This window comes from Haplochromis burtoni, unplaced genomic scaffold (genome assembly GCF_018398535.1).
Source record: "Haplochromis burtoni strain Fernald_Lab_line unplaced genomic scaffold, NCSU_Asbu1 Contig_2491, whole genome shotgun sequence".
In the NCBI taxonomy this organism is placed as follows: domain Eukaryota; kingdom Metazoa; phylum Chordata; class Actinopteri; order Cichliformes; family Cichlidae; genus Haplochromis; species Haplochromis burtoni.
This window is the reverse complement of record NW_024584852.1, coordinates 54-12,119: the sequence shown is the minus strand read 5'-3', so window position 1 is coordinate 12,119 and position 12,066 is coordinate 54. Positions and strand designations below refer to the sequence as shown.

The window sequence follows — 12,066 nt, the reverse complement described above, 5'->3', positions numbered from 1 at the left end:
TTTTTTTCATAGCTGCTTTAGACCATATAAAATGTTAATTCCTCTGGTCGGTAAATATGTTTAAAGCCCCTTCAAAATGTAATATTCATCTGAGGGTGTGACGCATGGATTTCAAACATGTCATTTTGTTTCCTCCCAGCTGAGGAAGTCTTATGGAGATGTCTACAGTATTTTCATCGGTTGTAAACCAGCTGTAGTCATCAATGGTGTAAAGGCCATGAAGGAGGCTATGGTGACCAAGGCTGCTGATTTTGCTGGACGACCTCAAGGCTTGTTCGTTAATGAGCTCAGTGATGGGAAAGGTAGAATTTACATCATATGTTATATGAGGTATAATGGAATAATAGTAAAATCTTCTTTATCAGAAATTCTAAGTGCGACTCAGAGTCAAATGTACGTTTTGGTGGGTGTTTTGTTGCTGCTTCTCCAGTGCCCCTGTTGTGACTTTCGCGTGCATCAAAACAAGCTAAACAGACTCACATTGGTTTATGTTTCCTACCTGGGAAAGTTGATGTTGCTGATGTTTTACTGACTTTAAACTACACTGTGAGGATCAATTGTTCACTTACGTTTTAGGCCAAGAGGTTGGAGAGCTTTGGAACAGGGAACATTTTTGAGTTCTTTCTTCTTTATGTTGCTCAACCTGTTGTAGGAGTCATTATGGCAGATTATGGCTCTAAGTGGAGGGAACAGCGTCGCTTTGCTTTGATGACTTTGAGGAACTTTGGTCTGGGAAAGAATTCAATGGAGGAGAGAATTCATGACGAGATCAAACACATCATCGGTACCCTGGAAAAGAACATTGGTATGTTCATCGATGGGTTCACGCAACAGTTTTGCACGGTGCTGTTGGTTTCAGAATATTGATTTGTACTCTCGTACAGTGCTGTCTTGTTTCATTATGTCTCCTACAGGTAAAACAATGAGCCCTAAGGTTATGTTTCATAATGCAGCCTCCAACATCATCTGCCAGGTTCTGTTTGCTAGACGCTACAAGTACGATGATGAGTTAATCAAACTGTTTGTTGAAGTCTTTACCGAGGTTTCAAAGATAGTCAATGGACCGTGGGCCACGGTGAGTAAAACTGACAGCAATGCTATCGAGGCAAAGTGTTTACAGTTTCCTAACAGGTCTGTGAGACTGCCTGGAGCATGCCAACATGGCTACAGTCTTCAGCTCAGTCTAGAGCTGAAGGTGAAACGTCTTCAAGATCAAAATCCACTGTGGAATCACTGCTATGTTCTTATTGTTTAGAAGTCAGAATGGACTTTGTATCGACTTGTTGACTGTCCATGCAACATAGTTTTGCCAGTCAAATAAAAATCTTAAAAGTTATCTTCAGCAATACGTCTTCTTCCACCAATTATGTTGTTTGGTTGTTTTTCTGCAGCTGTATGACTCTTTTCCTATAATACGTAACCTGCCACTGCCCTTCCAAAAGGCCTTTAAGAAAATGGAGGTAATGTTGAAGATCATTCTTAACACACGTTTGTACAATAAAGATAGAAACATATGCATGCACACTGTCAGTGAAAAACGAAAAGTAATGAAGAATTGCATGTTTTAGATTTATAAGAATCTTTCACGTCGCATGGTGAGCGAGCACAGAGAGACTCGAGTTCCCGGAGAGCCACGAGACTTTATTGACTGCTACCTGGATGAACTGGAGAAGGTGTGTGAGCGTGAAAAGGAAAGTAATAAATAAATGGAAATTCTCAGTATTTACTCAGTATCTTGTTACACAAGTATAACACTCATTCTCTTATATGTATGATAAGATACATTTTTGTCTTGCTTGAATGTTTCGTACAATTATCACTCTCTGCATTTTTAGAGAGTTGATGAAGAGTCTTCATTTTCAGAAGAAGAGCTCATTATGTACTCGCTGAATCTTCACTTCGCTGGGACTGACACCACCTCTAACACGCTTCTTACTGGTTTTCTTTACCTGATGAACTATCCACACATACAAGGTAATACGACTCCCCCCGTACTCATTTATAATCAAGAAAAATTCAACTTGTTGGCACATTTATAGTAAAATATTACACTACACTGCCGTGTTTTATTTGCGTTATCTGTCCACTAGATATTACTTTGTGCACACCAGATGTTTTTGTACGCTAGACTAAAACAAAACAATTGATTTTGATCCAAGATTTTGCTTTTTACTGTGAACAAAAATAGTCCCTGCTAGAGCTGTGCTTTCACAATCTTTTAATAATATGCAACAATTCCCATGTTAGAACCTAATAAGGTATACTTAGAAGTAGCTGGAAATGGTCTATAAGCCTGTGAAATTACATATGAATTTGTCTTGAATTTGTTTGGCTTTTTTTCATGTTAGGGTGTCGAAAAACAATGCAGAATTACAGCAAATGAAAAGCACCCATTATTAAAAACTTGACTAATCCTATGTTTAGTTCATCATTCACTCGTGGCATTTACCACATTGCTAATTCACTTTGTTTACTCGTGAAATACTGCATCATGTCTACCCATCACACGTAATCACAGCACACAGTGCAGTGCTCTTAGGCTCCCAATGTTCGCCAATCCTTGAAAAAGAAATATGGCAAATTATTGGAGAGGTGGAGAAACCAACGAATGAATAGAAACCAAAAACTTCCTTTGGCTCTATCATATTTATGTGACGTCTTCACTCGCGTTTAATATAAAGAATCAATGTTCATAGGACAAAAGACAGAGGCAGAACAGTTGAGCTATTAGATTGTAGCATGTCAACCAGCTAGCCTCTACAGTGAACTAAGGGCTGTGGTATATTTAAGATGCTTCACACATAAATGACCACCTTAAGACTGAGACATGTTTCGTTAACTGTGGAGTGAAGGATCATAAAGAGAGATCCCCTTATCTTTGTTCTTTCATAACCTCAGCTTCTTGTTGCATATTGTTAGAGAAGACAGGTACTGATGTACAGTAGCCTATATGCACGCTAAAAGTGGTTGAGCAATGTGTGCTGTTCTTTCAAAGTTGTGACGAACCTTTCACATAGAGCAAAGGGTAAACAGCTGGCTGAGTTACGCTTATATAATCAGGTCAGCCAGCTACTGCTCTCAGTGCAGTCCAACTCATATGACCATGTTTCTTTCAGTTGTGCTGCTATGGATCTGCGTTTTCTTTATCGTCCTTCAGGTCAAATCCAAGAGGCCAAAGAACTTCCCACCAGGACCCCCAGTCTTTCCCATACTGGGAACCATTTTGCAGCTGAGTTTAGAGAACCCCTTGAAGGACTTTGAGAGGGTAAGAAAAACCTTGCAATGAAATGTGTTTAAATGTCATGTTCTTATCCCACTAGTGGATTTATTAATTAATATAAATTAACATCTGTGACTGGTAAATGAAATCATTTGAAATCCAAAAATCTTACACTGAAAGTGAAAATGCCACCATGAAACTAAACTACACTGGAAAAACTAAAAAACTAAATAAATAAAAACTAATTAGGAAATGGAAACTATAATAACACCTGCGTCTCTAATCGGTCACACACTCATTAACATCTTTTAGAATATGAGTAAAACCCTAACTAATTGTGAAAGTTCATGCTAAACATGCACCTTTATGCAATAAACAACTTACTGGTTACCAGTACAGTTCCTTTTACATATATAAACTTTATATGGTACTTCCCCCGAAGTACCATATAAAGTTTTTATATGGTACTTCCCCCGAAACACTTAGCTTAACTAATTTGGTAAATATGTTTAAGTCCTTTAGAAAGAAATGTTGATCTGAATATGTGTAAATGATTTCAGTCACTGTCATGTTACTTGTGGCACAGATCCACAAATGTAAGCATGTCCCACTGTAAATATGTGGGCTTCCTCTGTATCCCTCCATGAAATGTTCAGGATTAGTTCATTTGATGCTTCTTTCTCTCCACAGAATAACTGAAATTACTGGACAGAAATGTTTAACCGTGTTGGAGGGAAATGTCCACCTGAGTATCTGGTTCATAAATTTCAAAAACTGCCATGTCATTTTGTTCCCTCCCAGCTGAGGAAGTCTTACGGAGATGTCTACAGTATTTACATTGGCCAGAAACCAGCTGTAGTCATCAATGGGCTGAAGGCCGTAAAGGAGGCGATGGTGACTAAGGCTGCTGATTTTGCTGGACGACCCCAAGACTTCTTTATTAATGATATCACCAAGAGGAAAGGTAGAACAGTTGTTATCTATCAAAAAACATAACATCTGTTACAAAAAAAGCCAAACAAAGTCTTTCTATTTCTTTCTGGATTCTAATGTTGGAGGTTGTAGTGTGCTGTTATTTGGTGCGTTCGTAAGAGAAAAGACTCATTACTTTGGAAATAATCATGGTGGCAAAACAGACACAAAACATTGCAAATAAATTGATGTAAAATAAAAAAATACATCATGCTACATTATTACTAATAACTTCCATCCATCGTACAAAAAACTACAAACACATTTTTTTTTAAACAGCAAATATGAATCTAAATTATAGGAAGACTCTAAGATGATCTAAGTTTTCAAACCACTTTGGTTCATGTTCTTTGAAACAAGCTGGTTAAAAAATGACTTGCTTCACATGTTCAGGCAATAAAATGTTTTTATTGCACGTGTTTGCATGTTTAACCAGAGTCTAACATTCCCAGAGCAGCTTCTATCAGTTGACCTGTTGCTTATTTTAAGATCCTCGTAGTTATCCTGGAATTGCACTACTGTTCACGCTTAAATCAATAATTGAATTTTAGCATGCATGCTAGAGATGCTAAGTCTTTTCTGACTGCAGTGAAACTCCAGTGAGATGCTGGTGTATCGAGCTGTACTGAATAAAATAAAAATAAAAGATGAAATAAGCCAGAAAGTAGAGCAATGACGACAAATTGTCAGCATTGATGATCTTTACGTCTTTCCCTTCTTTGTGTTTCTAATTTTGTCGTAGGGGTCGTTATGATAGATTACGGCTCTAGTTGGAGGGAACATCGTCGCTTTGCTCTGATGACTTTGAGGAACTTTGGTCTGGGGAAGAACTCGATGGAGGACCGGATTCATGAAGAGATAAAACATCTTGTTAGCACGCTGGAGGAGAGCGTTGGTAAGCGTTGGTCCACATAACTGAATTTTGTGGTGAGCCGTTGTTTCCATAATGTTCTTTTGTGTTGTTTTACAATGCTGTGCTGTTACATTACCAGGTAAAACCATGAGTCCTCGAGTTATGTTTCACAATGCGGCCTCCAACATCATCTGCCAGGTTCTGTTTGCTAGACGCTACGAGTATGACAACGCATTAATCAAACAGATTGTTCAGTGCTTCACTGAGAATACCAAGATGGTCAATGGGCCGTGGGCTATGGTGAGTAAAAGCATGTTTCTGAGGTAACAAAGTTTCCTCAGGAATTTCGTTAAGGCGCAGATTTTACTGCAACAATTCCACCTGTAACAAAACTAACATGCAGATGTTTTTGTCACATCTAGCTTTAGCATGCTAGCGTGGTCATTTGATAAGTAGAACCAGCAAAAAAGGAAAACCAGGATTGGTCGCCTCTGATGATATTTAAGCAAATTACCCAGCTTGTCTTTCCTTTCAGCTCTATGACTCTTTCCCTATAATTCGTAACCTGCCACTGCCCTTCCAAAAGGCCTTTCAGAATGTGGAGGTAATTTTAATTTTCACTTTACCAGAAGGAAGAAGTAAAATTCTTTCAAACTCTGAATAATGTCGTTTGCTCCTTAGACTTGTAGGAATATTACAATTGATTTAATCAATGAGCACAAGAAGACCAGAGTTCCTGGAGAGCCACGAGATTTTATTGACTGCTATCTGGAGGAACTGGAGAAGGTGTGAGTGTGAAAAGAAACAGATCTGTTTTTCATATTCTGTTTTACATATGTATTAGGCATATTTAAAATCAAATTAATTTAATCCTACTTTCTAAAAGGAAATGCCTAAATACTTCACAGAAACGTTTTTGTTTTTATTTTACAGTTTTTAATTAATTTCCAGGAACAGATTAAGACATTTGTCTTACAATAATTGTTCCCCTTTTTTGTAGCGAGGCAATGATAGGTCTTCATTTTCAGAGGACCAGCTCATTATGTACTCTATAGATCTTTATATTGCTGGGACTGACACCACCTCCAACACCCTACTGACTGGTTTTCTTTACCTTATGAACTACCCGCACATCCAAGGTAAACCTGCACATGTAAATAATGCATATTATGGTTATTTGTCATTGAATTCTATGACTTGTCTGTAGCCTTCACATAACAGTCTAAATTGAAACACAGCTTATAAAAAATGTAGACGGGGCCAAAAGGAGACCTGCTTAATCATTATGCATTTTCATCTTTCTTTTGAACCCCAAATTATTAATTACAAAATACAGTGTTATCATGTTGTGTAAGCTGTCGAGGATACTTGAGGGCACATGGGAGTTTGCCCAACTGGTCTATATGTGTTTTGTGGACTTGGAGAAGGCATTCGACCGTGTCCCTCAGGTGTCCTGTGGGGTGTCTGACCCATTGCTACGGGCCATTCGATCCTTATACAACCGTTGTAAGAGCCTGGTCCTCATAGCCGGCAATAAGTTGGGCTGCTGCCCCCGCGACCTGGCCCCGGATAAGTGGAAGAAGATGGATGTATGGATGGATGGATGGAAGCAGTATTGTGAAATGTGGATGTCAATGTGTGATGTTATCTCTCTTACACAGAAAAATGTCAGCAAGAGATAGATCAAGTATTGGAAGGGAAAGATCAAGCCACTTTTGAGGACAGACACAAGATGCCTTACATTCAGGTACTGTATATATGCTGCCCTCACGACACGTGACCATGTGAAGCTAGACAGCTAGCGAACAAAATAGACGAGATCTTCCACACAAGGCTTGCTTTTCTTGCTTTTAATGAAGATCCTTTAAAACCTTATCCTCTCTCAAGGCTTCTCCTTGCTATTTCTTATTTGTAACTGAAATATACAGAAAGTGAAAATAAATTGCTAGCTAATACACATCTTAATGACAAACTTACTGATTAGCCTAGCTTAACACGTGCGTTACATTAGCATCGCAGTTCACTCCAGTTAAACACATATAAAAGTTATTTCTGAACACATTAATACTCACAAAGACGAACGTTTCCCAAGGTACAAGCGTGTAGGGCACTCTTAGCGTGTACATGAACTCGTTCACTCTTTTAATACTGCCGAAGCACTTTTCACAGCATTAACGGAAAAATACATCAAAGATAGGCAAATGATCAGAGCGCTCCCTCACTCCCATTTCCGCACATACAATACAAAGATCGCTTGTGATAACGATGTCTCACTCTGAGCAAATTTCGAACCCAGACATTTTAACTGTTTTTAGCATGAATTACTTAGAATATTTCTTAACTTTGAACTTATTTATCACTTTGCTTATGTAACTTAATCAGACTATGCACTAACTACTGACCTTTGACCAAAAGGCATAACAGTATATGTTAGAGATCTTGCTACTTACAGTTGTCCTCTATTTAGACGAGTTGCACTGGGTCTTCATAGATTGAGGGAAATCATATGATAAGATGCCCAGAGAGAAACTATGGTACTGGATGAGGAAGTCAGGAGTGGATACAAAATATATTAGAAAAGTGTAGGACATGTACGAGGACAGCAAGACAGTGATCAGTAATGTAGCAGGATTTGAAAATTGGTTCAAGTTGGGGCTGGAATCACTTCAATATTGGACCTTTTGTTTACAATGACAGATGAGATCAGGCAGGAGTCTCTGTGAACTATAATGTTTGTTGATAACATTGTGATCTATAGTGAGAGTAGGGAACATGTGGAAAGAGCCTGCAGAGCAGACGTATGCTCTGGAGTGACTATGATGGTAAACATTACAAGTCAGTATATCAGAAGGACAGCTCACGTTGATCATTTTGGAGATGCAATGCTGAGATGGTTTGCTGTACACATGTACATCCCTCCTCTGTGAATAATTTGGACAAAGTATAGTAAAGACTGAGCTGGCAGGTAGGAAAAGAGGAAGACCATAGAGAAGGTTCATGGATATATTGAAGAAGGACATGCAGAGTGTTGGCGTGACAAAAAGAGGATGCCAGAGATAGGATGAGATGGAGACAGTAAGCACAAATTCCAGCATTTCAGCTGAATTAAATTGTTGTCAAATTGGTGTCATCCTGAATCTTTTGCTTCTTCAAAACCTTTCATGGTCTGGTTGTCTTGGCAACAGATCCAAAATCTTAAAACTACAAAATGAATTAGAAGATGCACATAAACAGCATTATTCAGGAAATCCATCCAACCATGGCAGCTCTGCTTTTACTGAAGGAATTGGTCTGACTTGATGTAGACTTGATCTACTGACCAGAAAAGAAGCATTTCATGGTAAAGGAGTATCATCATAACCTTTTCCATGCTTTGAATAGTTATTTGTAATGAGTAGAAGGAACATTATTTATGCAAACAACATGTTTTAACGTAACACATAAAGTCTAGTAATGCTGCTGTGTGATAAAAAACACATGGAGTACTTGGACAAACTCCACTGGGTGTTGTTCTTGCAGAACACTGGTGTGTGCAGACAAAGTAGTTTTCATGTGATTGCAGGTTAATTAATAACAACAGGTAACTATTTGTTTTAATGAGGAAAATTAGACTGATATGGCTTTTTATCAGGATTTCTTACTGTGTTCAGATCAGTTCCATATTAAGTAACAGTGAAGAGAGCCCTCTGAATAGAAAAGGTCTCTGCTCAGACAAAGATAAAGCACAGATAATCTCTTCATCCAGGCTGTGATTCATGAAATACAGAGAGTTGCCAACACTGTCCCTCTCAGTGTCTTCCACTGCACCAACAGAGACACAGAGCTCATGGGATATTCAATTCCCAAGGTAAGGGACGACTGATTAAATCATTTTTAACATTAGATACAATAAAGTCAAGAGTGTCCATAATGGACTTGTCTTCGCATTTGTTTTCTTCTCAGGATACAGTGATCATCGAGAATCTGACCTCAGTGCTCAGCGAGGAGGGACAGTGGAAATTCCCTCATGAATTCAACCCTGAAAACTTCCTCGATGACAAAGGAGAGTTTGTTAAACCAGAGGCCTTCATGCCTTTCTCTGCAGGTACGTGAGCACAAACACACTGGCTGACACAGACAGGGCCGATTAACCTGTAAACCCTGCTTGAAATATGCAAGCCCAAAATTAATTGATTATTTTTCTATGATTACAAACTCGGTGTAAAATATCTTGGTATCATAATAAAGTTAATAGGTAGAAGCATCAGAGCAGATGTCACTGTGTCAAACACGAAGGCTTTTTTTCCTTTTTGTCTTTTATAGCATGTAAAATATGCCGTAGTTAGTAGACCAAAAACCTAAGAAAACTGTGAATCCACATATGGACATGCCCCTGTTCCCACAGTACCAGGGATGTTGGGTAAATCTGTTCGTTTTTGATAACTTTGAAGTGTCTTGTAATGCCTCAGGTCCTCGGATGTGTCTCGGAGAGGGTCTGGCTCGCATGGAGCTCTTCCTCATCATGGTGACTCTTCTGCACAAGTTTAAATTCATCTGGCCCGAGGATGCAGGAGAACCAGACTTCACTCCAGTCTACGGCATCACCTTGACTCCCAAACCTTATGACATAAAGGTTCAACTCAGAATGCCACAGTGAGCCAATGTGCTTCATAGAAGGAGAAAGAAACAATTTAGTCTTAGTCTTTAGTCAATTTAGTCTAATTTTATTTTCATTAAAATTATTGTCCTTTATTCATTCATGGTTGGTTGGTTGATGTCCTATGATTACTGAAAAAACAGTGAGACTTTGTAGAACATGTCCTATTTTATAAAATCTTCTTTCACGTTTAAGAAAAGACTTTTTAAGAGTAGAAACATGTTCTGCTGGGCAGGTTTCACTGAGATGTGCATCAGCACAGCGGTTCTCAAGCTGTGGGACATGGAGCCGCTGTGGGACATGAGCGTTGATGACAAGGGGAATAATGAGAAAAACTAAGTTGAATGAGAATAATTTATGCAGGATATGTATATCTGTACGTAGGGCTGCTCAATTAATCGAATTTTAATCACGATTACGATCTGGGCTTTCAACGATCATTAAAAATGACTGAGCCGATTATTAGCCCCTCCCTTATTTATCCGCGACACTTAAAGGCCGGTCCGTGAAAATATTGTGGGGCATAAACCGTCCGTGGCGCAAAAAAGGTTGGAGACCGCTGATTAAGAGGACCCGAGGGAAGCTCGGAACCTAAGCAGAAGTTATTTGGAGAGTGACTGCTGTTGGCTGAAAAGAGAGGTAAAAAAAAACTTCAGTGGTGTTGCACACTATTTTATATTATTTTTTAAAGTCATTGTTAACCTTTAAAGCCGGTCAGAGCAGCACGCTCCGTGTTGTGTAACTATTTTTAAATCCCTGTAGAACCTGAACCATGTAAGCTAGCGCAATAATTTGTTTTGTATATGAAACCGGAGGAGTTGTACTTACATCTTATGCCATCAGCTTGTCCTCGGTCAAGCTTTGCAAAAATTTCATAAAAAGCACTTGCAGGAACAAAAACATAATATTCCAGAAACACGCTTTGCTGATCCGATCAGCTGTTCGTAACACTTCCCACAGTGAAACAGACGTCAGTGCGAACTATCGCATGTCCGCCATTTCCTGCCCGAAACCGGAAGTGACGTCATTTTCACGGAAATGTAGTTTTTTACTTGTAGGCCTTAAAAACCTCTACTGGTGTTTTTTATAAGTCATGTTTGACTTTTCTGAATAGTTGCTGGGATGCTTGGAACTCAAATTGCACTGCTGGAAATAGTTTATTTTGATGCACCTGCTGTTTTCTTTGCAAATTTGCATCATAGGATTGTTTTTTGTTTTTCCTGCAGTATATAAAAATTGGTGTATCTCCAAAATAAAACTATGAAGACACTCAAAATAAATTTCCTGTTATTGTAAACTATATTTTGCAACTTTTCTGTATTTAAAGTTTTGAGGGATAAACCTCTTGAATTTCTCAAAGTAGAAATATATGTAAAACAAAAACGATTTTCAATTTTTTTTGTAGTTTATTGCACTTTTTTGCAATTAATGTAGTTACTATGGACTTAATGCATACATATTATTAAAATATGGGCTATAACAGTTGTATAGCAACTTGAAATGCTCACACAAATGGCACTACAACATGTAAAAATATAATATAAGCTCTGGTGGACTTGGTTTTATAGTAGGTCTTAAAGGGTTAAATAAATATCGTCAAATAATCGAGATCTCAATTTCAGTGAAAATAATCGTGATTATCATTTTTGCCATAATCGAGCAGCCCTATCTGTACGATTTGTGTAGAAAAAATAAATGAAAGATCCCCGTACGCTCTTGCTGAGTGTCATTTTTATTTGATTTTGTTTATTTTTTGCCCCAAAACATTTGTGGAGCTTTTGGGGGGCATGGCTGTGAAACGTTTAATGACTACTGCTATTATCCATGAAGCAGAGTCTCCAAAACTCATTTTTGTCTTGCTTCTGTCTGAATCACTTTCTTCCACATAAAGGACGTGTCCAGCAACATCAGGGCTACAAACAACCAGTTAAATAATGAATGCTCTTTAAAAAAACCAAACCAATGGTTACCACATCCACTGAGAAACCATCGACTTAAACTTTACAACTTTGTAGTTCACATCAACGATAGTTAGTCTGACAACAGTCAGCATGGAAGTGTCATGGTTCTCGGTCCTTTTGACCCAGCATTTTGAGTTTTTGTGTTTCTACGTCATTTTTCTTTAAATCATGGTTTATAAACTCAGGATTTTGTAATCCTGAGTTTATTCCATGTTAGTTTCTTTTACATCCAGGTCCTCCTTGTGTCTCGGTCCTCTGTGTCCCTCTCTCTGTGTTCAGTGTCCTTGTCTTGTTTCCCTTTTCTGTTCCCGTGTTCCTCTCCTTGTGTTCCACGTCCTGTCATCACTTCTCACTGTTTCCTGTTTTATTTTGACAGCCTCGTTGATAGGTTTGTAGCATAAACCTATTCACTGGAACGTTAAGG

General features: G+C 38.5%; 2 protein-coding genes across 2 annotated transcripts; both read left to right on the top strand.

Moving 5' to 3' along the window:
• Nucleotides 1-94: 94 nt before the first annotated feature.
• Nucleotides 95-2,054, top strand: LOC102306629 (cytochrome P450 2J6-like; the record flags this gene model as incomplete). The annotated part of the gene is made up of 6 exons (XM_005952918.2): nt 95-302; nt 653-805; nt 915-1,075; nt 1,392-1,460; nt 1,569-1,673; nt 1,836-2,054. Coding segments are annotated over 6 exons (900 nt in total), but the record flags the coding sequence as incomplete, so codon positions are not given.
• Nucleotides 2,055-3,056: 1,002 nt separating this feature from the next.
• LOC102306318 (cytochrome P450 2F2) lies at nt 3,057-9,776 on the top strand. Its single transcript, XM_005952917.1, has 11 exons — nt 3,057-3,265; nt 4,022-4,184; nt 4,935-5,087; nt 5,185-5,345; nt 5,581-5,649; nt 5,727-5,831; nt 6,046-6,184; nt 6,707-6,792; nt 8,791-8,892; nt 8,988-9,129; nt 9,494-9,776. Exons 1-11 carry the CDS (start codon nt 3,098-3,100, stop codon nt 9,679-9,681), a joined length of 1,476 nt encoding a protein of 491 aa, XP_005952979.1. The 5' UTR covers nt 3,057-3,097; the 3' UTR covers nt 9,682-9,776.
• The last annotated feature ends 2,290 nt before the right edge of the window (nt 9,777-12,066 follow it).

Bases quoted from the DNA above. Each gene is read 5' to 3' on its own strand.
- LOC102306318 (XM_005952917.1), top strand. From the start codon at position 3,098: ATGACCATGTTTCTTTCAGTTGTGCTGCTATGGATCTGCGTTTTCTTT. The intron at 3,266-4,021 runs GTAAGAAAAACC...GTTCCCTCCCAG, and splicing joins CCTTGAAGGACTTTGAGAGG to CTGAGGAAGTCTTACGGAGA. The intron at 4,185-4,934 runs GTAGAACAGTTG...ATTTTGTCGTAG, and splicing joins TGATATCACCAAGAGGAAAG to GGGTCGTTATGATAGATTAC.